At 41.7% G+C, this 27127-nt stretch overlaps 1 protein-coding gene across 1 annotated transcript in view; it reads left to right on the forward strand.

The window, feature by feature from the left end:
* Positions 1-27127, forward strand: part of NKD1 (naked cuticle homolog 1 (Drosophila)) — a gene marked incomplete at its 5' end in the record, with an annotated part of 37234 nt that overhangs the window by 8640 nt on the left and 1467 nt on the right. The window contains 5 exons of the mRNA XM_010149006.1: positions 9650-9756; positions 12345-12440; positions 20984-21131; positions 22175-22259; positions 23390-23423. Coding sequence (XP_010147308.1) covers positions 9650-9756; positions 12345-12440; positions 20984-21131; positions 22175-22259; positions 23390-23423 — 470 coding nt within the window. The remainder of the gene's footprint in view (positions 1-9649; positions 9757-12344; positions 12441-20983; positions 21132-22174; positions 22260-23389; positions 23424-27127) is intronic.

The following is a 27127-nucleotide window of genomic DNA, read 5'->3' on the forward strand; positions in this document are numbered from 1 at the left end:
ATGTACATGCAGGCTTACAGAGGCAATTTCAGTGAAAAGCATATTGCTTTTGCCAGTTGCTGTTCCAAATGCAAAGTGTGTATCAGTCAGGGTGCTTTTGTGTGCTTCAACTCCACTTCTGCTGCAGTAGCTACAGAAACCCAAAGTTTTACCTCACCAGGCAGAACAAGTGCCCTTTGTTACCTAGACAGATTACAGCTTTTTCTAAAGTCTGCTCTTCATAAAAGCCCAGCTTGAACAGTGGAAATTCTGACTTGCCTCAGATACTGAGGAGACTTTTATAGTTTCAAGTAGCTCCAGGGTTATATTTTAAAAGTTGAATTTCATCACATGTTTCAAGTTTGGTGGGGAAAAAAAAAAAAAGGCATGATATTTTTAGCAGAAAAAAGTCGCCCCCCCTCCTTTTTTCTTAACAGATGTTTCATCTCAATCATATCCAAACCTCAAAGCACAAGTAGCAGTCAACCTTATTCTCCTGTGGAGAAAAAAGATAAAATGTCATTTGTTTGGAAGAGGATTTTTTTTTGTAACCACAACTAGTTTGTGAGTAAAAGCAAATAATAAATGCAGCACTATGGGGTTGTGGAAATGAACCTGAAGCAACATTTCTGTTCTTGAAAGAGCTTGGAGTCCAGCTGCTCTTGTTAGATGGAAATTCCCAACCCCCAGCCTACCAAAAAAATAGAAATACCAGTAATCAGGCTTTTCTTGCTTTATAAATCTGATCCAGCAAGCCAGGTCCTTTCACCAGTAAAATATGTCGGACAAAGTGCCCAACGTTGTACCGAAAAGGATTTAAAGCTGTAAAGGTAACAAAGAGAGCGGGAAGGAAGTAAAAGAGCTGTAACCCAAGGCATTTTCACAGGGCTCTGGAGGAGCAGAGGGCTTTGCTGTGCCTTGTAGCCCAGGCTGTGCCCAGGGCTCAGCACCATCAGGAAGTGGCCAAGGGGAGCCAAAATGGCCCTGAGCATGAAAGATTTATTTAGGAGGGAGTTGTAGTCCCTCCTAAGGATTTGGAGGCATAAAGCTGAAGCGTGGTGCTGCAGACCCTCGTTTTGTGGTCTTACTGAGGCTTTACAGAGAGTGGAGCCATCAAGATGTGGAAAAAGACATGGCTAGTGGATGTGCAGATGCAGACTGCTCTCCGTGTCTGTTGCAGGACCTCTGGGAGCTGTGCTGAACACCCACCCACGCTGAGCAGCCACCCATGCTGAGCACCCACCCACGCTGAGTGCCCACCCAGCCCTGTCCCAGCCCGCCTGTGCCCCTGCAGGGGTGGCAGCTGGAAGCAGTGATTGCTGCCCAGGTCTTGCGGTGCCACGTTTGAACAGAAGTTCACAATGGTGCTGTCCAGGAGGATGTTGCTGGGTTTTCCACCAAAGGGGTAGCTCAAAGCGGGAAGCTGAATCTTGAGCCGCAGAACAGGCGGGCTCTCTAGAGTGATAGGAAGGGCTGGCTTCTCCTCTAAGCACTCTCCAAACCCTCTCCTCTTCTGCATTTTGTTCGTAGCACAGTGGGAGCTCTATCTCTGGTTGTGGTCTTTAGGTTGCACTGTAATTATTAATACTGGTCAGCAGTGATATGAGTTTGCTCAGTGGGAATAATTTCTTGTGATGAGATCCTTTGGGCTCTCCAGACTTCAAATAACGTGGTCGGGTCAAGCCCTGCTTATTTCTCTGCACGTTTTGCAGTACGCGATGTATCGCCTCCGTACCGTTCCTCACCCACATATAAATATGAAGAGGGAAAAACAGTTTTGCTTTTCAGGTGTGTTGTGAATCAGTTTCCATTCTCCCCATTCTTACCTCTCAGAGTATGATGTAGGGGTCTGAGGGTGGAAACACTGAACCTGCTACTCAATATTATGTGTGAGAGTGTTGTCAGATGTGCAACTGTCTTAGCACAGCCAAAATAATGTTGCAGTACAGGTCTGCCACCTTGCTCTCTACAGGAGACTAGCTTTGTGAGGGTCAGAGTGACATTCTTCCTTGTGGGAAACAATTCTGATTAAGTGGATCTTACAGTTGGGATACCTTTTGAAGCCCCGTTATCATAGCAAAAGTGGTGGAAACACGATTTTCCCACTGAACATCTAAGTTAGATGGGAACGATATGATATCCGAGCCTACATTATTAATAACATTACCTACTCAGCCTTCATTTGAACAAAGGGTTATGTAGTGGCTGGGTTTTTTTCTTCTTTTTCTTCCCTTGTGAATCTCAGGGGAAAAAAATCCAAAGAGACAAAGAAAATTTAAGACAGAAAATCCTCTGTGAACACACGTATCTGCAACTTACACTGAGAAGGGATTTTTAAAAAGTGAAGTTGCTATCAGTTACTAGCCAAAATCAGCATATGACCATCTTCAGAGAAGAGAGGTCTTTCTTCTTTAAGTCACAAATGATCAGTTGGTGTTCCCATCTGTCACTGTTCAGCAACAGAATTCAACAGTTCGCAGGCCCATTCGGAGCTCCAGGGACACATAATGATGTTAGAAAGTGGTAAGTGGTCCATATGACAGTGACAGTTTTCACTTAAGAAGTACTTAACGATGTAAAACGGTACAGATAGTTATAGCAGGTTGCATTCTGTTAACGTGGCTTTTGATATGCCCACTGATCAAACACAAATCTTGCTGCTACAGGTATCATCCTGAACTATTCTGACCAAAGCTTATGGAGATTCTGTCCTCCCATCGCATGTGTCATTCCCCCTCCACTTTTTTTTTTTTTTAAGTTAGGGGAGGGGAAGGAGAAATGATCTTCTTTGATCTCTGATGAGGAAGGGAAAAAAAGACTGTTCTGTTCAGGCTTTTGGCTAACACAACAAACAGTGTTTAAAATTTAACTTAGCTTAATTAATTAGTAATTCTGTTTAGTGCTGTCTGATCTTCATCCAAAAGGTATTTTGAAGCTTGAGAACTGAACATCAAAGTGTATTGGGTGAAGATGGTCAAGTAAGGCATTTAATCTGGCAGTTGCTGTTGATGAAATACAGCCAGTTGGGGAACTAATTGGAAAAAGGAATCATAATCTGGCAAAATTCAGCAAACTCCCTCCCTTCAGCAAACTCACTCCAGAGAGAGTGTGAGAAATCTAGGTTTAGTGTGTTAGCATGTAAGAGTTACACCCTAGCTAGCAGAGAGAGACCGCATTGTCCTTTGTATCTGCACCTTTAGGATGAACCTTTTTTTGGTAGGGAGATAGTAAAAAACTTTCCCCCTGCAACCCAACGGCCAAAAAAAAGACACCAGACCTAGACAGAAATCTGTGATTCTGTATCAAGGCTTGGAAATACTTCTACTTATACGTGTCAAATTATTGGGGTTGGCAAAAGGAACTGAAGCTTTAAGGGAGGTGGTGTTGCACAGACCTGTGGGTTGGACTGCTTTTTGTTCAGGAGAACAAATGTTGTCTGAACGTTTGAGAGGATTTCAGTTCAGCACTTCCCCAGTGTCCTAGCAGTGACTTGTCAGTTAGAATCATTAGCTGATGCCTGAATGATTAGAACATATTTTGGTTGTCTGTTTTTGTTGGGTTTTTTTTGCAAGCCATCCCATGGTCTGAGTCACTTACAACTGTCTCCCCCTGGTCGGGTGCTGGCAGTAGATCTTGTGACATCGTCAATCTTTATTTTTTCCCCCGCTTGGTGGTGTGCAACTGAACCTTTAACTGGTGGTGTGACCATCAACAGGAAACAGTGAAATAGAAGAAAATGACTTCTCTCCACATTTTCGGGTTGAAATACCCATCCCAGACTAGTACAAGGTACAAATAGTCCAGCTTTTGCTAAATTGTTTTTGACTCGTCCCACTGGACTGAAAACGGACAATTAATTGCCCTACAGAAAGTTTCAGAGAAGGCAGCTTGATCTTTGTTGTTTTGAAGGGTGTGTCTAATTCATCAGCTTCAGCTTTCAGCCAGAGAAAGTTGAATACATGTTTTTGGCACTGACCCAGGATGAGCCTGTTTTTCTATGCGCTTATGCTGGTGGCTGTGGAATAGGAATGTTACTCCCTTCCTGGTCCCGTTCTGCCTACGTTCCTTTGCCGCTGGAGAAGAGGACCTTTGCTGAAGCAAAGTTAGCTCCATTGGGGATGTATTTCAATCAACTCTGTGGGATAAAACCAAAATGTGTTCTTAATGGGGGGGATATTTCTTAATCCGTGGCCTCCAGGAGAACTTAAAAGTGAAATGTGAATGTGAATGTAAATGTTAATTAAAGGACGACTTCTCAATTTGGACTTTCAAACACAGCTGTTATTGCTCTGGTTGTTGTTGTGGAGTCAGCAAAGAATGTCAGTTATGTTTGTCAAACCTGATTTACAGGGGAAAAAAATGTTGACAGAACCAGATAATTCAGACATCAGAGACTTCAGGCAAAACAACACAATAAATTCTCTTTCTATCCTTTTGGTCCTCATGGTCTCTGACTTTAAGTTCTGCTGCGTCTGCTAGATCTGTAAATTGGAAGTGAAACCTTTATCCAAATGACGCCAACAGGAATTTTACTACTGAGCTTGGTTGGAGCAGCTCTTTGATGCCAATTCCACCCGTCAAATATTGCGACTGAAGTTCAATTTGAGCTGGTACAGAAATGCTTGTGACTTCATCCCCTTGTCTTGATATGTCTATGCATTGTTTAATTTTCCTTTTATCCTACTCCCCCACAAGTCTCAGGTTCTAGTGTGCAGTTTGGTTTTCCGCACGTACAGGTAATTCTGTCCCTTTGTTTCTGGTAGTAGCTTTAAAGAATTGCCCTGGAATCCAGCCTATGTGACTTGAGGGGAAGGCTAATAATATTCCACTTCAAAGGGTTTGGTTTCACGTATGCTAGATGCTGACTTTCATAGGTGGCATTTTTGACAATTCTCCAGTTTTACGTTTATATTGCTTTCTCTCAAAAATTACAGTGTCCAGTCATAAGTTGTCACTTAGGAATTGCGTAGCTTCTCCCATAGTTCTGCTTTCTGAGTTAAGGCCCTGTGATCCATCACATACCTTTCTGGATGGCTCTCAAGAGGCTCTGAAGTAGTTCATCTTCAGCCAGAGTTCTCCTGACTGCGGTGCAAATTTGGACCTGGTAGCTGTCACGTAATCCTGAACATTCATCAGAGTTGCATCCTTTTTTTGTTTCTGGCCACAAGATCCTCTCTGTCCATCTGACAAAAATGCGAAGTATGGTTGAGAAGCAGTGAAACTGTGCTTACTTTGGGAAGGAAGATCATTTGTTAAAGAGCATGGTGCTTTGCTTCAACGAGGCTTTGAGAAACCTGAAATGACAAGCCACCTGAGCGCAGGTGAAAGTTTAAACAGTCACTTTCCAACATGACTGCAGCTCTCTTTTGGCTCTGTGTTTTTTCCCCTTATTGGAGGTGAGTGAAGAAGGGTTTGGCTGTCTGAAGCTTAGTATTATTCTATGCTTATCCAATATATGCAGCACAGCAATCAGTTTTACCTCATTTCTGGAATTTTTTGCCTATTTCTAAGGAGCAGTTGGAATTATTACCCCTTCTTTTCCTAGGAATGAATAAACCTCTGGAGAAAAAGAAATGCTTTCTGCAAGGATGAGTCTTCATACCTTTAAACTGGTGTTCATTCTCCCCCTCTCTTCCTCCCCCACCTCAATTACGAGCAATTGGGTGGTAGTAATTAACAATCTTAGAGAGAAACATCTGCTAGTGCACTTAAGCCAGTCAGTTTGTTTTTCATGAAAGAATGGTATTTCACAATTTTTCCAAGTTAATATTTTTCCTTTATTGTCTTTCCAAATTCAAATATTGTCCAGACGCATTTTTATAGTGTCTTAAGGTTATAGAAGTGAATACAAGACCATTAATAATGAACAAGAAAAGAGAACATCATAAAGAAAACATATGCAGTATTTCAATTCATGAAACATTCTGTTAGGGAACATTGTTTTTGGGAGCATATGGTTATTCCCAGGAGAAGCAATAAATATACATTTTTTTTTTTCTCCAGTGGTGGATTCCCACAACAAGGGTAGGTTCTCTGTGTATTCATCTGTACAGTGCATTCTCTTTGTCAGGACTTGTTATCTGAGGGGGGAGGTAAGTAAGTATTTTTGCACCGATGATATATTGTATGTGGACCTATTTCTGATGGCCCAGACTTTGGAAACACGAGTCTATTAATTCTCCACACTCCTTTGAGATAGCTATCTTGTCTGGTCTAGTTTAATACCGTTGGCATAGCTGAAAAGAAGTTCACGTTGTGAATATCTCTGAGCCTTGGCATGCGGCTCACTGGTGGATCTCTGTTTACAGGCTGCCAGTTTTAACTGTCCCAAGCAGACATTCTCATTTTATTTATAAGTAGGTTCCACATGTGTTTGTATCCTTCACGAAATTGAGCACATGTCAATAGTCAAAAGTAAGTATAGAAACAAGACGCCAAACACTTAATCCTTCTCAGACAAAACAGTCGTACTCCAGTATGTGTTTTTAAATGTTCATTGGGTTTGGGTCAGGCACACGAGGATATATGCACAGACACATTATTTGATCACTCGTAAATATTATTTTGATACCTCCATATTCCCCTTCAAAGTTTCCTCATTTAGATTTCATTTTTTTTTACTGAATGAAACTTGACATCAGGATGAGATCACCAGATTTCCCCATTTCATCTGAGCTCTGAAATGAGTAACTGATTTCAAAGGATAATTCCCTGGAGCAGCAAGGCCAATGAGTTCTTCAGATCAAAGGTCAGCAAAGCTCAAAGAGGATAATTTCTGGCATACAGTATTTAAACTCTCTCAAGGAGTGTACTGCAAGATGTATCCCCTCCTTCCCCAATAGTTGAACTCTTGTTTTTTGAGAAGACTAATTTGTCAGAGCACTTTTTTTCCTCTGTTACATGAATTATGCATTAAAGTGAAAGCTTCTGAACACACGCATCCATGTACGCATCCAGAGAGGTTATTAAACGTGCCAGTGGAAGGGCCATTCCTGAAGCCAGAAGGTAACTCTGCCGTTCCTCTCTGAAGCACTCGGTGGACAGGGTGCTCTGGTGCTCTTTCCACATGCCGGCAGCTTTCAGCACAGTGCAAGAGCGTGGTGGTGGAAGGGAGAGCATGCTCTGTAAGACACTTTTTTGACAGAAAAACCCAACAAAGAACACTGGGGCAGGGTACAATCACCTTGTGCAGGATGTGCTCCTCGATGCCCTCAGAGTGATGTTGTTTGCTGTGCAGTGCCATTCGGGATGCTGTCCCTTAGCAGTTAAAAGGGTGTAGAAGTCTTTTGGCTATTATGTACCTTTATACATTTAAAAGTATTCGTGGTAACAGGGATGGATTTTTTTTCAATTGGTTCTCCGCTGTTCCAACGAAGCTAGGGGTCATGCCAGCCCAGCTTTCATTTATTTCACATTCCCTGGAGCGAGACCGTGAAGGATTGCAAAAAATCCTCCTACAAATGCTTCCATCAGCTTTGCTAGATCTGCTCGCGCAAGAAGCTGGTCGCTGGTACAAATGAGCCACTGAGAATCCAGGGGCATTTTTAACAGTTGTAAGAGCCACTGCCCATGTAACTGACCTTGCTATGAAGGCCCATGTTGCCTTTTCACTTCTCCTTGATTTTAGAATGGAATGAGTCTGGACTAAGATGGACAGCCCAATGTTGTCTTTTGTTTCACAGGGCTCTTTTTGTGGTCGTAACTCTAATATTCCAGGAATATGGAGTTGTATTTATGGACAAAGTGAATATAAAGTAAATGGCCCTTCTTCAAATATGCTTCAAAGTTCTGTCCTGTAAGTTAATGTTTATTTTAATGCGTGCCTTCATTATGATAAACGGTATACAAAAACCTCCTAATAAACAGTCCCAGCTCACCCCATAACCCAGATTAGAAGGACACGGGAAGAAACTGCCGTGAAGTGAGCTTTCTGGTCCTTCAGCTGACCTTCCTGCTTTGCTTCTGTTTAGCGTAGGGTATCCTAACATGACTTGGAGTAGAAATCAAAGTTTATCAGCGTGCGAGTATGTGTATAATAAACTCCATGTCTACTTGCATTTGTACGATGCAAATTACATGTGCTTCTTGGGAAGCTGGTGTTAGTATAACATCAAAACTGTCAATAAGTGTCTAAGTCGGGAAATTCCAAAGGTTAGGGTTTCTACCTCATTCCCCTTCTTTACTGCATGTCCACAGTCTTTTATACCACAGTTTTGAAACCCCCAAAATAAAGGTAATACAGTAGTGTTAAATCTAAACTGGGAAACAAGACTAGAAATCGTGATGTATTGCAGTGTGGCAGTGTGAATGTGGCAGAAATCTTGGCTTTTGGAATTTCTGAGAGTATAAAGCTATGGCAAGGGTAGGTTGATTTGTTTTGTTGTTTCGCTAATTATACTATTCTAAACGTGAAGGAAAATGCTGAAAGAAAGCTAATATAATGTCTTAGTGTGTAGCATGTTAATGACTTGCTTTCCTGGGAGGATGCTTGGGAGGCACCTCAGTAGTGCTGAACACCGGGAGAGCCGCAGACTAAACCCAGTTTGAAATGGGTCATCCTGAATTGGAGGGGATCATGTCTGCTTTTTTGTAAGGAATCTGACTTTACTGAACTGATGCTTCCATGGGCTCTTACTTACAAAAGCATCCCCAGAAACAGTTCCTACATAGCACTAGCATAAAGGCTTTGCGTAAATGCAAATGCTGCAGTACAAGAGAAAAAATGCCAACTTTAAGAATTCACATTCTCGCAGTGTCTTCCATTTTGGAGGGAGTAGGCAGGATTGCTGCTATGCGTAATGAAGTATGGGCATAATATTGTTGGCAGAGGTATGTGGATGGATAAAAAATCATGTCTAAAATGTTTGAGGGTACAGTTAGAAAAAAATCTGTATATTTTCATAATGAGTACTGAATAAATTTTCTTCAGATATAAGGTTTCATCATGTGCAAGGCTGAGTGCCTCTGCAGGAGCCAGAGGCACTGCTATTAAGTTTCTGGACATTTGTCTTTCAATCCACATGAGAGGTATATATATATCTTTGTTATATATCTGATACATGTTATGCTACAGTATGTAGTGATACATGTCTGATAGATGTTAATATTAATTCTCCTTATGGATGCTATTGACTTACCCAAGGGCATAATCGTAAACTTTATGTGAAATATACCTTTTCACAGATAGTTGAAAAAAATGCAGCTTAACCTTTTTGGCAGGTAGCATTACCTTTTTGGAAGGTAGTAGAGTTTGTGTGTATTTGAGGAGGGAAATTGGAACAGGATGAGGACTTCATTTCAGCTTCATTACTTCATTCACTGCTGGTGAATGCAAGTGTTTTTGCAATATGTCACAAACTTTCAATATTTTGCAATATTATTCAGCTTATTTACAGTAACAGTTCTGCTGATTTATATTCTCATAATCCTGTGTTTGAACTTCCTGTGACTCCAGTGATGTTTATAGGAGAGGCTGTGTACCAAAAGCTGTTGGTAGATTGTCTGCAGAAATTATCCCAGATGTGTAGTGAACACAAAAGCAAATCAAGTATAATGATCCTCTCACACAAGTTTGCTGAAATCACTTTCACCCTAAATAGACAGATTTGCAAATATGAGACTGCTTTGACATTTCCTTATAAGTGTTCTTTCTTCAATATATTTTTCACAGTGGCTTTGCCTCCAGAGAAGACAGATGGAGTTTGCAGTGGAGATGAAAAGAAAGCAGAAAAAGAAAGTGACACACGCACAGGTTCCAAGAAACAACTGAAATTTGAAGTAAGTCCTCTATGTTTTAAAGTTTCATTGTACTGACATAATTATGGTAGAAAGGTAACCTGTGGACCAAATCGCGTCCTCTGATGGGTGCATATAGCTCCGACGATTGTAATGGGTCCAGGAGGAAGCAGAATTGGCACAAGTCAGTGTCTCACTATTGGTGCTCATTCTGAGGTGATTAGTGAGATTGATTTCCAGGTTTGGAGAGGATCAAATGATGACCATTCCTCTGTAGGATCTGAAATGTATAGTAGGAAGAGGCATTCAATTTAACCCTTTATCTAGGATCCTTCCATTAGTAATTTATTATGCCCGCTACCATGTTACCAAATCTGTAGGTCGACTTTCATGGATTATTCCACTCGGTTAAATCTGCCGAGTGCAAAAGGTTTTTGTGAAAGCTTCCTTAGTCATCGGTCTTCTGTGCCTGGGCCTCCTAAGTGAAATTGCCCTGACCTGCTACATGGGAAAGCCATCTGACCTCATGGCAGGAGGAAGAGGGTCCTGGAGGGCAGTGATGGTCTGTTTTCTTGTAGGCTTACAAACATCATAAAACGGCCAGACACTGTGTGTAGTTGGCAGGTTTTGTTTATAGAGGGAGTGATTTAATAAATATGAGTATTGAAACATGCTGTCATCCAGCTCGAGGGTTGTCTGGCTTGGTGAGGAGGAAGATAGTCTGGGACCGGCAAGAAACAGCACGAATTTTCATCTTTCCGCACTCCAGCAGACGTGGCAAACTTCTCCCTTTCGGTGCTGTCAGCCTGTCACAGTAATGAGCTTTGCGTTCCTCAATTGTTATTTAAAAGGCCATGCAGCCCCCTTCCAGCACAGCTCGAGCGTTCGTTTCCTTCTCTAGAGCAGATTTAGTAGTCTGGTACGATTTATTTTTTACTGTTTTAAGGCTGGTTAGAAGGAGGTAGCTTCCCCATGGGCAGTGCGGGTGTTGCTAGGTGCTCGTGTGCCTTCTGGGGGGAGGGGATTTTTCCTGCCTTTGTTGTTTTTTCTTTGCACAGCGATAACTCTTTTTCTAGGCACATTTTATGTTCTACCTTGAGTCGCAGACATTTGCCGACAGGAAAGGCATGATAAATTGCAATTAACGGTGCCTTGATATTTGAACGTTGGGGGACACCTGTCAACACGGCGGGTGCCAGCGTCGCTGGAACTCCACCGTACCGGCAGTCGGCGTTTGTTCCCAAGTAGTTCTTGGCATGCCGTAAAGGTTAGCGCTTGGTACTCGGCTCCGTGACTAATGCGGGGAAGGTTGCCACGGCTCTTAACTGAGCAGAGCACATCCTCACATAAAGATGTTATGTTAGGCAATGTGGGACAGGGAAGTATTAATACACGGCAAGCAGCCAAATATTGATATTTTTTCCCTTGTTCTACAAATGACAGTTTTCCAGCTATGTAAGCTAGGAGCTGAGAGATGGGTAAATGTTTCAGACGTATCAAAGAATCAGAAACGCAAGGGTTGAGACAAGAGGTCTAAATCTGAGGTGGATGTGATTTGGCTTTTAAAGGTGCCGGGAATGTTTATGTAATCCAAAACTGCCTTTCCACAGTGGAGTGTGGGGCACTTGGCAGCTTTCAGCAGGGCCTGTTACAGGGAGGGAAGGCTGCCTTTGAACTCAGCAGGGGACAGGGGGTACCGCTAACTGCTGTAGGGAATTGGTTTCAAGTGAGAAGATCAACCAGGTATTTTGAGCTCTATCATGCTGAAGCTATTTGGAGCTGTTTATTTTACGTGCATACAGTGGCTTTCATTTTAATTGCACTGTAACTGTTCTGTTTTGCCTTGTTGTGGCTCTGGATAATTCTGATTGCACAGGTCTTGAGAGAAAGCAAAGGATTTGCACCCAGGTGGCTGGAGTTAGTCAAAGGGCGTCCTTTGTTCTTGACTGCAGTCTTGGTTTTGGTTGGGGGATTTTTTTCCCTTTAACAAATTGATTCTTTCAGGCTTTCCACAGATCACACTCTCACTAACAGCCGCGCACGTAGCGCTGGGACCAGGCACTACTCACAGGTTGTTCCTACCTGCCGGTTGGTTGCCAGGCAGGCTCCCTTTCAGGAGCCTCAGTGGCACGATGCTGTTCTGCACCGACTCTGACAACCTTTGGGTATCAAATATCTTTGTCAAGGGCACGGCTCACGGCTGGGGATTTGTGCCACGTCCACTTTGTGTTACTGACTGCTCCTGGCAGTGCGGTGTGTCACCTCGTTCTGTGGGTCCCTTTCTGTTATCTTTCTTTTCCTGAGCTAAGCAGAGTTTTCTTTCTCACTTTTTAGGGGAAAATCTTATATTTCAAGAGTTCAGGCAGAGGTTTTCTTGTACCTTGTCGTGGTTTCTCCAGTGAAGTAGAAAGCATCTTGCAGATTCCCTGAAGTCTAGCCCAGGGTTAGGATTATCATGTGATTGTGATGACAGTCCTTCGGTGCAGTGGACAGAGGCCTCCCTGGGACATATCCTGAATGCTTCCTCCCACGAGGGAGGGAGGGAGCAAGCAACCTCCTTCTACGGAGAGTCTCCTCTGCAAGCAGGCCTTTTGCTTTAGGTAATGAGCTGCTCTTTGCATGTTTCTTAGGAATTGCAATGTGATGTGTCTGTAGAGGAAGATAACAGGCAAGAATGGACCTTCACACTGTATGACTTTGATAACAACGGAAGAGTCACACGCGAGGTAAGCAAAGTACAGCTGCCCCTTTGTGCGCAGCGTTTGCTAACAAGACAAGTGTTTTGTAACAGGAACATTTTTTCTTCTTTGAAATAGAGGTGTCCTGCCAACTTCAACAGTAGTTTCCATGGACCCTTCCCTCCTAGAAACAATCCCACCAGTAGTTTACTCTCTTCAGATGTACTGTACCACGTTTGAAGCTGGTGGTTGTTTAGTAACTGGGATTAGCCTTTAAAAAATAGTACTGGCGTTTGAGAAGGAAAAATATCTGAAACAACTGAACGACTAAACACACTGTCAAAATAAACCCCTGCAAATGTATATTGTTCTGGCTTCTATCCTGCTTTTCAGAGTTAAGCTAACCAAATAGCAAGGTTGCTTTCTGACATTCTTTCTAGCAGGACTATGTATACTGTTGGGTTGTTTTTGTGAATATTAGGCTGATCTCTGCCTTCTCCCTCCAAGTATAAATAACATTGATGATACTTGCTGGAGGACCTAGTGAATGACTGTCAAAGCATGCCCGTGTGTATTTTTTATTATCAGGGTGTCTTCAAGTCGTATTTCCTGTTCAAATAAGAAGGTCAATAAGAGGATGTGTAGATTAGAATACAGTCCTTTTTCAGAACTATTTCTGTTGAAATTGAATGATACTTGAATTCAGTTGAATTCTGGAAGAATTTCTTTTACTGAGATTTACTGCAATGTGCTGTCATTGGTGTTTGGTTTCTTTTTTGTTTACTGGCTCCCAGTAAACACACCTTCAGATAATCAGGTGAAAATGGACAGGTTTTGTCTTTCTTGGCTCTTATACTGGTGTCTGTGAAAATGACTAAGAACTAGTTGAAAGGCACAAGGTAAACACTGAAAGCGTAGTGGCCTTACACACCAATGGAGGGCAGGGTTTTTTTCCTAGAAAACTGAAGCAAATCTCTTCTGACATTTATGAACAAGTTGCCAAATGTGATGGTTGTTCAGGGTTTTTAACATGTATATGAATATCATTACTAGGCTTTTTTATTGTCTCTGCTCTGATAGTGCTTTGAATAGTCAAATGAAATCTGTGCCCCTCATGCAAGCCAGTAAGAAGATGAAAAGTTACAGGCCATGTCCAGAGTTTCAAATGGGAACACGAGAATATATACAGAGAGGGCAAGGAGAAGGGGGTGGGGTGAGGAAGTAGTATTGTATTCGTTAACGTATGGTGAACAGAGACCAGAAAAATGAAATATGTTGCCTGAAGTCTCACAAGAACCTAGGGGCAGATTGAACCCAGATCTTTTGAGACCCAATGCTAAGTCTTCATTACAAGATTATCATGACTCTCAAAGAATAGGGGAAAACTACACAAAACCCCAACCCACACACATGGGTGTCCTTTACATTCAGGCATGGAATTCCCATTAATGTCAGTGGGAGTTCCATGTGCTGAACATAACAAGAATATGCTTTTAAGTAGGTATACAATAATTATTTCTGATTATGTGGTACACCAAAGAACTTAATTTGACTGTACTTAGAGAATATGTTACAGCTAAATACTATCTCTCCCTGCTACAAGAGCAGACTGCAGCTTAACTGAAACCAAATTTGTTCAGGGATTGAAAATTATACTACTCTGAGGTCTGGAGGTTGCTATATTCAGGCTTGAACCTGTGCCAAAAAAAATTCTTTTAAACAAGGGACCAAATAGGTTGATAATTTTCAGCTCTTTACATGTGACCAAAGATAGAAACAAATAGTAAGCACCATTGCAGCGTTTCCCGGTTATGTTACACTCTTCTTTTGCAAGCTGTTCCAGTGCCATTTGTACAATCCATCTTGTTGGTTGCCTTCTTGAATCCAGATGCAATTTAAGAGTTTTTTGTGCAGGAGTGACTAACGATAGCAGCTCACAGATAGTCTTGGCCACAAAAAGGGAATTTCATTCTCTTCATACAACATAGAATTTCTTGTTCTATTAGCCCCTGAGAGACTGGCAGTCAACACAGTGGGCCTGATTCTGTTGGTTATTAAGCAGCTCTGTTCCTGATCCAGCAAAGGACTTAAACGATGGAGAACATTAAACATGTAAATAGTTTCAATTAAAAGGAATAGGACACATGTTTTGAGTTAAAAGTATGTGAAGCACATTGCTGGATCCGGGACAGAACAGACTGAGGGATGGGGGTGATCTGTAGCACTGCCATTTAGTGAGCCGATGGAAATGTTTCCAGAACGGGTCAGCTTTTCTAAGCAAAGGTCCAGCATTGTGGTGAGAAAAGCTTAGTGTGGACTTTTTCTCCTTTGAAAATTTCACTCTAGTGTCTCCTGGATTTATAGCTGGATTTAACAGAGAGATGAAGTTTCTTAAGTCAGATTTCTATCTGTAGACCTTGAGGTGCTTTACAAAAAGAAGTCAGCCTTATCATGCTTGGTTTTGATGCTGAAAAAATGAGACACTGCAATAGGAAGTGACTTGCCCACCCACATCCATTTCATTTGATTCAAAGTCACTGTGTTTGAAACATTGGACTTCATGTCCAGAGAGCTTCCAAAGTAGTGCACAGTGTTAAATTAGGTTTGTAAGAGACGTGGGTGGGGTGCGGTTTTACAAGTGGACTAAATAGCTTTTTTCATTAAAATGTTTGAAAATTGTAAAAAATATACGGATTTAGTTACTGGATAAAATTTCCCTTGGGTTTTACACGATGACAGATCACCACAAGAGCATTCAAATTCCATTTTGGTGAAATTTCTTCTGGATCTTAACAACATTTTCAGGACGTAATACTGCTTTGATTTCCTCCTCAAGTCTGTATGACTTACTCCGTAGTCCTCGTAATTAGAAATTCAGATCTAGTCATGCTTCTTGAAGAGATACACCCATTATGAAAGCATAATTATTGGGATGGCAAATTATAAAATTAGCATTACTGTATGTTATTTAAACACTGTTTTTTTTCTGTCACAGAAGACGACCATTTTTCAGTCCTTTTGGTGTAGTGGGAGATAACTTTTCCTGCTCTAATATGTATATTACAAAACTTGGCTAATAATGTTTCCCTTCATTCCATAAGCCATAAGAGGACAATTCATTACGTACTGCAGGCCTTTTTAGAACTGACAGCTGCACTGTAATTATCTTCACATGGATATTTGTAATTGGACTTCAAACTTGGGTAATTGAACTAATGTGTTTTGATCCATGAGGTTTTATATTGAGCTCTTGGTAATTATACTTCATAAACACTAGCCCTTTTTTTTTTCCCCACAATCATTTTTTTTTTCTTGGAAAACTGAGTTTCTTTGGGGAGTGGCTGCACAGGAATAAGCACACAAGAAAGTTGCTTGTCAGGAGTGAAAAAGGGAATTTCTTCTGGCGTAGTTGTTGAGTAGATAGCAAGTGAAGTTCCTTTCAGGTTCCAAATGAGAATGATTCAAAAACATATGTGATCAAACAAAGATGATGTTGCAATAAAAACATCCTGCTGTATGTAAAAATCAGGATACAAACAAAGTACAAATGAGGCATTTCTTTTTCTGAGGGAAATGTGATGAACTGATATTGATGTTTCTCTTCATGCATTTTTAATGCTAAAAATGTTCTTTGTGTTTACATTAAATACACAACTTTTCTTCTTACGTTTCCTTTCTTTTTTTTTCTTTCCCTTTTTGGTTATTTTTGCTCATATCCTCTGTAATGGGTGAAAAGGTTTGAGGTGATTTGTACATTCAGAACTCAGTACCAAATCTTTGACTTGGGGAAAGATACTGGCTTTTTGGGGCTACCATTTATCAGCCTGACCCTTATCTTGAAAATTGCTGGGTTTCACTGTGTCTTTCAACGTTGTATTAACTCATGATATGGCAGACCAAGGGGACCCAGGGATGGAGGAGCAGTGCCTGTCTGTATCAGAGGGGCCATCAATTCAGCCATTAGATTTGGTGGATTTGTGTCAGAGAGAAATATTAAAAGAAAATATGACTTCCTCTTTTGAGGGGAGCCAAAGACATCTCTCCCAGGCAAGTTACAAAGAATCAAACTGAATGTTTTCTTCCAGTGTTATTAAACTCATTGGGTTTGGTTGTTTTATGGAGTTGTTTTTGTGGGTTTTGGGTTTGTTTGTTATTTTGTGCTAATATCTCATTCTGTCGAATTAATCATGCTGGAAAAACCTCTTAGTTTCCTTTACAGGCTCCCTAGTTTGCTAGCTAGTCCTAAGATCATAAACTGTGTTAATATTCGAAAAATAGTCAGCCCTGTACCACTAGTGTTCATTAGATGTAAAACTAATACCTGGAATAGGGACTTTCTCAATCAGGTGAGTCCTGTAAGGGATGAAGAGTACTTCAGTGTAATTTGCTCTTGTTCTGTTTTGCAGACTCATTAGTTTCTCTGAATGTTCTCAATTTCTGCTAATCTCCTACTGGAGATCTGTGAAGAATTCTGCGGATACGTGTGTGCGCGCAGCATGCATGTGTGGCCTTAACTGTTTGCCTTCTAATGTTTTTAATGCAAGTATTTCTGGCGATCTGTTAAAGCTGCTCTTTTTAACATACTTTGTATTAGCTGCTCGATAAAACAGGAGGTGAAAAACATACAGATTAGCACTGTTAGATCCTTGCTAAAACAACTGTAGTGTTCAATAAGCAGGACACAAATGAATCTGGGTATGGCATATGCTGGCTGTTTGGATACTACCCAGCAAGCATTTGTTTTCCTCTTTGAGGAAAAATATAGTTTCAGTTTTCTTACCTGATTAAATGGGCTATCCCAGCAGGAATTCTGCATGCTAGATGCACTTCATAGGTTACTTAGATTCGTGCAGCCTACTTCCCCTCTAAATATAATCTGTTTGCTATAAAGAAGAGAAATCTTTTTTCCTCTTATTTCTCTTTACCTGTTTAATATACTCATTTAAAAATCCACAATGATTTTTGACTAGAAATTATTTAAAAGTACATTTCAGTAAAAAAATCCAAGCAAATTATATTTTTTGAAAAATGGGAAACACTGAAAAATCAGTTCTTATTTAGTTTTTGTGTAAAAAGTGACGAAGTTTGAGAAATGTGGGCTGACACTTCTTGTGTGGGAGGTGCCAAGCAGTTTTAAACAAAGCAGTTGCAGAATGGTGTGACTAGGAGAAACTGTGATCCATTGCACAGCAAAATTAGATTCTTTGGCAGGTGGTCTCTGAGACACGTTGGTTGGTGTACCAGAAGAGAGGAGAATTTAATGACAATTTAATTTCTTGAGCTTTGAAGCTAAATTTCTTGAGGACAGTGAAATGCACAAGCTGGTGTGTAGAAGGTAAAGCTGTCTCAGTGGTTTGAGGCAGCTCTTTGAGGAATTTAAATGCAGGTAATGTTCAGTGGGACAGCTTTCAAGGGGAATATACATTGCCTCAGTCGCCTGGGGGGCTACTGGAAGATGAAAATTCTTTTGGAGGTAAATATAGACATAACTATAAAATACAACTTTTGTAACATATATTTTAATAGCCTAGTGCTACCAATTTGACAAGAAGCTGTTACCATATTAGCTGCCAAAAAAGGTCTGTGAGAAGGTAGTTTTGGTCACTGTTCAAAACACGTTGAGGAAGACCATTCCTACCGGATGAGTGCCTCAGGAATTTGTATGTTAGCACTGTGAAGCAATAGCTGGAAAGCAGCAGGAGGTTCAGGCTGCCTTGCACCTGGTACCCACTCGGCCCAGACCTGGGTAGGTGACAGAGTAGCGAATGGCCCAGGCAGCCCTGTTTGACCAAATCAGAACTGTCAGTTTGCTAGAAATTCCAACCGCATATTAGGACCACAAGTAAATGAATCCTATAATAAAAATGTTGTTGTCACTGTTTAAAAGATCAGCGTAAGCATTAAGCGGTTACTTATGGATATCCCTAACCTCGATCTTGGTATATATCCAGCGTGACGACCACGTTCATTCAGTGCCAGAATGCAGAGCGGGTCAGATGGCTGCGGAGGAGGCTGGGTATGTAAGACATCAGGCAGTGTACAGCAGGGCCTAAGGCCATATGGTGCCCTGAGACCTCTGTGCAGCCCCTTGAACTGCTTGGAGCCTGGACATGAATTTGGGTTCATTCAGGCCTGCTTGGCTGAGAGATGTGAACTGTCCTGATGTGCTACGTGCATGCATGTATTTCTGACCTGCCAAGTGTGTGTCACACAAATGTTGCATCTGGCCTTCCTTGGCTGCATTGGGGAGCACTTTTAAACTGCTGAGTCAGGCGGCTTGTCGAGAAAGACCCTCAGGGAACACAAGGGGCAGCTTGTATGCTGGTTAGCAAGTTAGGCCTCATCACTGGAAAAACATCACGGAAAAAGACAGTGGGACTAAAGCCTTCTTGTCTTTGTCTATTGAAGTTAAAGTAGACTAGATGATCAGCTTGTAGAAACATCTGGCATAGCTGAAAAAAGGAAGGGGGACAGATTATTGTGAATGAAAGAGTTGGTAATAACCTCTTGAGAGTAGCCTTATGTGGAAAGATGCCATGTTGGCTAACCAACACTTGTTAAGGAATGTATGGGAAAGGCTCCATTCACCAAAGTGCTGAGTGTTTGAGGCCCCGTTAAGAATGAGTATTTTGCTGAAGGGGAAGGTTTGGCATATCACGGTGTGGGATTATAGCACAAGGGTCCTAGAGCATAGTTTATGGAGAGCATATAAAACAACAGATATATTTTGTTTGTCGGTCTGTTTATGTTCTTGCTTGGTTGGGTTTTTTCTCATAGAGGGAATAGAAATCCAGCCCTTCCAGCTGGCTGTCAGATATGGCTGTCTATTTAGAGGGCTGGCTAGGTTTCAAATTAGAGTGGAAGTGTGAGAAGAGGGATGTGTTAAAGAGCTGTGAGGTGTCCACCAGATTGTCACTGAGCAGTCTCTCCCTCAGTCAGGCTTTGGACAGCGGTTCTTGTCAAAAGGATGGAAAGCAGTTACTGACATGGTAGGATCAGCCCAGATATGGAGACTTGCAGCACCGGTAGAAAAAATATTTTGGTGGGGAAGTAAAGGAGAGACTTCAAATTCTGCTCTCTTTTTATGAATGTGTTGTCTTGAAGTCTGGAGAAATTCCACAGAGTGCAGAAAAGAGAGAGGGTACATGTTAAGACGAAGTCTGGACCCTCTAGAATTGAGTTACCCATTCTGTCTCTTGAGCTGGAAAATCATCTACTGAAAAATCATTTGTCTTAGCCATAATGTCAGTATTTCCTTAAATTCTGTGTGAGTAGAAATTAGTATTTCTGTGTCCCCTTTAAAGCTGGTTAGAAAATGAGGACTGCTGAAGTACTGGGACCCATCAGGGCATACTAAACTTCAAGCTGCCATTGTTACAGGCATGACCCCTGGTCAAATGAAAAACTGTAGAGGTTTTTAATTTTTATAGACCTCAATCCTCAGAACCAGTTACACTTAACAAAGGATGAGGTAGATGTTTACTTTGTGCTTGCAGGTGTCTGCAAAGACCTTAGGTACCAGGATAGATCAAGGAATAGGAAGACCAGCATGGAGAAACTCTCAGATGTACATTAAATAGGATCTTTATAGCCTGCAGTGATCAGTATGATTTGGCCTTAGGTTGGTGCCCAAGATGAATTTGGGTGAAATCCCTTTGGGGAAAAGCAGTGAGCCAAGAGATCTCCTTTTCACCTGGCAGTTTAAGGTAGTACCCTATTTGAGCCTGGCTGGATCAGATCTATCTGAGAGACCTTTGAGCTACTAAGCAGTGTTTCTCCTGTTTGAAACAACTGGCTTGTTAAAATTGGCTAGTGTTCTTTCTGACACAACCAGACATGTAAGCATTTGTTCATGTCCCATTGCCTTCAAAGAGATGTGTGAAGAATGCTCTGTAATAGGACTGGCTGGATAGTCTCAGCTGCTCATGTAAGTTTAGAACTGGTTTGAATTTTGCCAAATAAGCTAGTATGGTCGAGTGACATTCAGATGTCATTTATTTCAAACCTGAGGTTTACAATTCTGCTACTTCCCTTACTGGTTTTCCTTTATATAATCAACCATTCAACTATCCCAAGGAAAAAATAGTAGTAAGACTCTGATGTCCAAGATTTTCTTCAATTGCTGTATTTGTTTTGGGCACATGAACTCAATTTTTAGTGCAGCATGAATGGCTATCCCTGGGTTCTGCTGAAACCGAAGAAAAGAAAAAGCAGAACACAATTTTGCTGATTCACAGTTTGGGAAACCTGAGTATTTTATGCTTTTATTATGTTTTTGATCTGGTTTGCCCTATTTCCTGAATCTCATGCCATTTGATAAACAAGAATATGGATCTACTTGAATCATTCCCTTCTGTGTCTGTGAGGTATATTATAGTCTGCATTAAAAAAAAATGGGGGTTAACAGAAGAGACAAATGGATCTTTTCTTGTAAGGTGCTGTGCCAGGTCAGCTCTTTTCAATGTCAGTGACTTCTGAGAATATTTCAGCATGGAATAGACCCAAGTCTAGAATAGTTATAAATATGGAAGCTGTAGGTTTCATGCCATTTTCACAATAGTGTGTCTTTTTGTGTTTCAACCCAACTATAGGACATTACCAGCTTGCTTCATACCATCTATGAGGTAGTTGATGCATCAGTAAACCATTCTCCTAGTTCCAGCAAAACTCTGCGGGTGAAACTTACTGTGGCACCAGATGGCAGCCAGAAGAAAAAGAGTATCTTGTTAAATCATACCGGTAAGGATGTGCAATCAGCCATTGGAAAACATACAAAAAAACTTCACAAATTCCTTAAAAATCCATTTTCACATTTAGGTAATGCAAATAAAAATATACCTAGAAGCAAGTAATTATGTGGGGATTTGAAACCCCATGACCCTGTTTTAGGATCTCGGTGCAAATTTGCCTACCCTCTTTTCAGTGTCTTTCAAGCAAATCATCGTTCCCTCCCCAGATTGATTGTTTCCTCTTGCAGCAGCAATAACCCATATGTTGTGTAATTGTCTGTGTACTGCAAGGCAGATTTAAGGCCTTTTCGACTTGTACTGCTTTAACTCTGCTGATCTCACAGTGCTCGATTTATGTGGCAACAGGTGTAGTGGTATAAATTTTTTTTTCAGGTGCATAGCTATCACTGCTGCTAGATAGGAATTATTAATTAAGCATATGTAACCTTTATGAATTGGTGCATAAAAACTGCATATTTTCTGTACTGGCAGAGTCTGCCATTATAGAATGGCTTATACTGTGATGGCTTATTCACCTTATATGCACTCTAACAGTTGTGGCAGGATAATTACTTCAGTAGATAAAGTAGTACTAAATTAAAATACTTAAAATTATTTAAAGTAATACTTCAGTAGAAAATGTGGGCACCTTATCCAGAAAGAGAGAGCCTTCTTACCTCACTTTTAATACATACTCAGTCAGGTGCAGACATAAACAAATTTGCACTCCTGGGGAGCTCTGTGATGCTTTAGTACAGCACTGAGCTCCCAACAACCAAGCCCTCCTGAGGGACAAGTGTATCGGTGTGAACGTGGCTGCACTTAGCCAGCCACATGGCTTGCAGCCTAACCCTGTCTGCTCTCCTACAGCCAAGGTTATGTCTGCCTAAAATCTGTCATGTGGACAAAAGCACTTTGAGAAGGTTACACCAAATGGTACGTTACATCTTGATCTCCTGACAAGAGAAAAAATGTATTTACAGTGTAGCATGTTAGTTATGCTGCTCGGCAAGGACAGTAATGTGGGAATAATGTACTTTCTCTTGTTGGCAGATTTGCAGAGTGCCAGGCATAGAGCTGAAAGCAAAGCTAATGAAGAAGTGAGAAGCTCTGAGAAGAAGCAGCGGGCTTCTCTCAGGTAAGGGGAAAGAGCCCTGTCTCATGACAGGCACTGGGTACCTCTCAGGAGACCTCAACCACTGATTTCTTACTTGCTTCCTTGCTTTATTTTTTAAAAAATATCTTAAAATAGAAGAAATACAGGATTTTTCACTGTGGAACTGTCAGTAGATTCCATGGGTGGATACTTTGTATATTAAGCAAATCTGCAGTGCCCAGTACTCAAATTTTCTTCTGTTGGCTCTTTGTAGGACATGCAGTGTCTTTTTAGATGCCATCTGCAAGAATTGTGCCTACTAGTGAGGTTTATAGCACAGCCTTTTGGCTAAAAGTGTCCTAACCATTTTCAACTTCATGAGGGCCAGCTCCTGCCTTTCTCTGTCCTCCTTCCCGTCCATCTTTTTCACTGGTCAACTCAGCGCCAAGTTTTATTAACTTGATCTTGTTTAGCAGGTCATAGCCAGGCCTGCTTCTCCTTACCACCTTTCCTCCTAAAGGAAGCCGTTTTGAGCTGGCACTGGGTACAGTGCCTGGCAGAAGGAGGGAGCTGTTTGCAGACCATCAGCTTTACAGCAAATGGTCTACACAGGCTACGTCCCCCGGAGTTAGTGACGAGCAAGAGCTACCAGCATGCTGCTTGCTCCGTGCTCCGTCCTGCTGAGGTGGTTCTGGCTTATGGCAACTGTGGGGTGGCTCAGCTCCACTTGCAAAGCGTGTTTGTACTTTTGGTAGAAGTAAATTCACCTCTTTGTTACTTCACAGTGACTAGCAGAGTGGCTAGCTCTGCTGACTCCCCCCTGCCAGAAACCATGCTTCCCCATGGCCACGTTGGCTTTAGGTCAACTTCTCCCTTAGGGAATTGGTTACTAGGTAGTACCATGTAGGAATTAGCCCGCTTGCTTAGAACCAATATATTTAGTGTAATCTTGCAGGAAAATTTGGGGTTTTTTTTAATAAGTTTCAGAATAAATTTCACCACTTGAAAAAATACCTGGCTGTTGTCTTTCAATGGAATCCAGCCTGTGTGACTCAGAATGCACCGCTTCCAATAAAGCACAAGCACAGTGGTTTCTTTTATGAACAGCTGCAGGTACATTTGCAGCCATCTACAGATTAGATACAAAAGGGGTTTCAGTTCTTTCCTAACAGAATGTACAGTATTTTGGATGCCAGTCCAGAACAGGTCTTTTTCCTCTGAAAATGTGTAATCATGTGTATCTACCCTGTTATCGGGAGTTCTACCTCCCTGACAGATACTGCCTGCACTGTTTCAGTGTGTGTGATAGTCATTCACAATGCATTTTTCAAGTAGGGAAATTTTTTGCAGTGAAGAAAAATGTTAATCTCTGTCACATGTAGGTGTGTTACTCCTTTTCTGAATTTAGTATTTTAATGGATAGAAAAACAAATCAAAAGCAAGTGATTTTCAAGCATTTTAATGTAGATCAGTTGCTCCAAACAGGTCACGTATATAGGTATGCCCTGTTTTAGGATTTTATGTTTCACGCTAAGGCAGAGGGAAGTGTTTTCTAAAATGCTACAGGAATGATACTGAATCACTAGTTGCATTTGTTTCTTCACCTACAAATTTAAAAAACAAATCAAAATCCACTTTTGGTTTTCCTTGGGTTTAGGGATCTTTGTCTGAATACATGATAAATTTATCAGGAGAAGGAGAATTCAGTCTTAATAAAAATGGCAACAAAACTGTGCCTCCCTTTTTTGGATGGAGTAAAAATGCTAGTGAGTGATCCCAGTGAGTAAATCGCAGTACAATCACATTTCAGATTAAAACACAACTAAAATCACTTCTAATCTTCTGTTAGCAATTCTGTACAAAACCCTCTGTGAACTGAAAAATACTCTGTGGTTTTGCTTGCTGGTCTAGATGTGGTGTTCAGATTCCCTCTGCCCACTAGCAAAGGTTTGCCCTGTGTGAATGTAGTGGATTGTTTTTGTTTATAATCTATTGCAAAAATCCCCTTTCAGTTTGAAGTCCCCCCTCCCATCCACCTTATGGTCCTGGTTTCACAAATGTAGTTTTTTTATGGACAGGAGCTGTTTCCATTTAAATCCACAGTCACAGAGGCATCAAACGTTGGGGTAGAATCTTGGCTCTCCTGTCTTTCTCATCCCTTTGGTCAGAGGCTTCCTAGTCAGGACAGATCTGCCTCTGGAGCTGAGCAGATCAGCGTCAGACACCTGTCAGCACCCGACAGCTTTTGTTGCATCTCATTAAATGTGGACAGGACAAAGAATGTCCTGCTCACGCTGTGTATGCGGCAGGGATGCTTGTGCTCTCTGGCCGAATTGCTAACCCTCAGGAAAGCTCCCGGAGGTGCATCAGCATCTCGTGATATTCTTGCAGAGGCTTCCCCTTTGAAAGCAGCAATGACTTGTGAGAAGTGCACACGTTTCACAATTTCAGTCACTTAGGAATTCTAGGCAAGATGTGATTAATATTCAAGATAAAATGGGTAGAAATGTTTGTATCCTGAAGGTGGGAGAGAGATGGGTTAGATTTTTCATCTGCTGGAAGCTACAGGCAGGAGTTTTCACCTGTAGGGCTAACGTTAGTATCAAGATCAAGTAGCTAGAATCATGGCTAGCTTGGCTGGCACGTGGGTACAAAACGGAGGGTGGAAGAGCAGGCAACTTTGTGGATTGGGTATTTCCCCGCTATTCTAGTTTGTATTTTTTTTAGTGCCACAGGGAAAATACGATGCACACCAGCCTCTAAACCATGTTCCTTTTACACACAGGTACACCTCATTTTCTCTCTCTTTCCTGCTAAAGGCTGAAACCCTATTATCAGGGAGCGTACCTTTCAGGAACTATCCTTACATTTTTCTACCCTACGCTCTGTCGCTGCTCTCTTCCCCTTACCTCCCGTATTGCTGCGGGCGTATTACCGTCAGGGTGACACTCCAGCCTGGGAATTTTGTGAAGGGCTTTCGTATGCTCCACAAACACTTAAGCGGATGCCTTTCTTTATTCAAAACAAAAGCAAACCATACCAAAACACAGGAACAACACAGCGTTGTTGTGTGCTTGATGCATGGTTGAGGCACGCCTGGGTCTTCCCATGTGTATGCAGGGAGCACTGTGGGACTGGATGCCAGACACTTCAGTTCTCAGCGGTACTTACAGTTCTGTTTGACGGTGGGGCACATCTCTCATCAGTATATAATTGCTTCACTGTGTATATTTGCATGGATATTGCTGAACGTCATCTTGCATGTAAGCAAGCTATCACAATGCAGGGCTGTGGCAGTACTGGCGTAGTTTTTCTTCCCTGTCTTGACGAGAGATGAGATTTATTACAGTAACAAAAATACAGGTTCCCTGTTAACTTAGTTTTCAACAGAGAGTGCCGTATGCGGTGTTGCTTAATTGTGTTGGATCAAACCCAATGATGTTCCTCTGGGTTAACTGTGCATTGTCTTCAGCACATGTGTGCGAGGCCCAATGGTTTCTGTAGGCAGTGCACGCCTGGCAACCTCAGTTCTAGCCCCAGAGATCTTTTATGTTGACCTGCTGAAGTGTAGCAACCTGCAAAGGTGTGTCTGAGGCAGGAAGGTTACCGAGCTGGCTATGTACCCAAAAAAATAAAGAATATCTGGACATTCCCTCTTTTTTGACAGTCCCCTGTGTCACTTCTGGAGTTCAAAGCTGACTCAGAGTCTTTAAAGCTTACTTGCTTTCCAGGCAGACTCTCCTCGATTCAGGAGACTCTACCTCTATCAAAGTAGAGAAAAATGATCTTCCAGGTAGGTCAAGTCTTGTGACTTTTATCAAAGAAACTGCAGACCTGTGTCTGGCAGAGACATGGGGGACTCAGTTCTGTAATGTCCCTGAACAGTACTATACTTGGCCAGGATGGCAGTTTGTGCCAAAGCTCAGTGGGATCAGCAGGCTCTGGAAACCTGGAAATGTGTTAATGGACTAAAGCAGCGTACTGGGCACCGTACACTACAGAGCCCCTGTTTAGCAACTGGTGCAGGATACAAGGCCAGATTCCGGTCTTAGGCTGACATCAGGGCAGTTGCATAGAGAAAGAGCAAAGCCTGTCTTGTGGTCTTGGAGGTGGAGCTATCTGAATGACAGGCAGTGACTTAATCAAGAGGTTTCTGCTTATCCTGTTTGTTATATTGAAAATATTGTTCATATCTGCAGACATCCGTTTAAATAGCTGAATTAAATTGTTTGGCATTATAGGCTACAGTACTGTAAACCTCTGCCTGATTTTTTTTCTGCCTCATAAATGGATGGTATTTCAGATATCCATTCTCAGGAAATAGTTCTGCTATAAATAAAATTGCAAAGCTGAGCAGGAAAAGGAGTTGAGATTCTGGAGCCAGCGGCTGATCTGACCTTACTCATTGTGTTTTGGAGAGCAGCGGTTATCTCTGGGTGTCCTACCAACACCTTCTCTCCCCAGGCTCTCTCTGGTTACTACACCTGTGCTGTTGCCTGTCTTTCTGAACCAGATACACGTGATTGTTTATCTGACACCAGTTTACCCCAGCGCTTTCTGACAGCGGTGGGAACAGCCACGAGTCAAACAGCAGGTTTTCTTTGTTGTGCCCAAACTGGAGCATCAGTTGAATGGTTTGCCCCTAAGACAGAATGTAATAAATGCTGGGAGCATTTTTATTTGGTGTTGTATGCATGATGCAGTTTGAAAGCCTCCATTGCTTTGCAACATTGTTCTTTCCCATCATACAAATCGATCCCAGTCAGTTCAGGCCTATTGACTTAGCAAATCCGGTCATCCAGAGTTTCTTTGTGAGCAACTCCTGTCACTTCAAAGGGCCATTAGTTGTTGGTTTGCAGATGGTGATAACAACTTTAAAGAAGTTCTGCTGAATTGTAATTTTGCTTCCT

The sequence above is a fragment of the Eurypyga helias genome, unplaced genomic scaffold (assembly GCF_000690775.1).
Source record: "Eurypyga helias isolate BGI_N326 unplaced genomic scaffold, ASM69077v1 scaffold23863, whole genome shotgun sequence".
NCBI classification, from domain to species: domain Eukaryota; kingdom Metazoa; phylum Chordata; class Aves; order Eurypygiformes; family Eurypygidae; genus Eurypyga; species Eurypyga helias.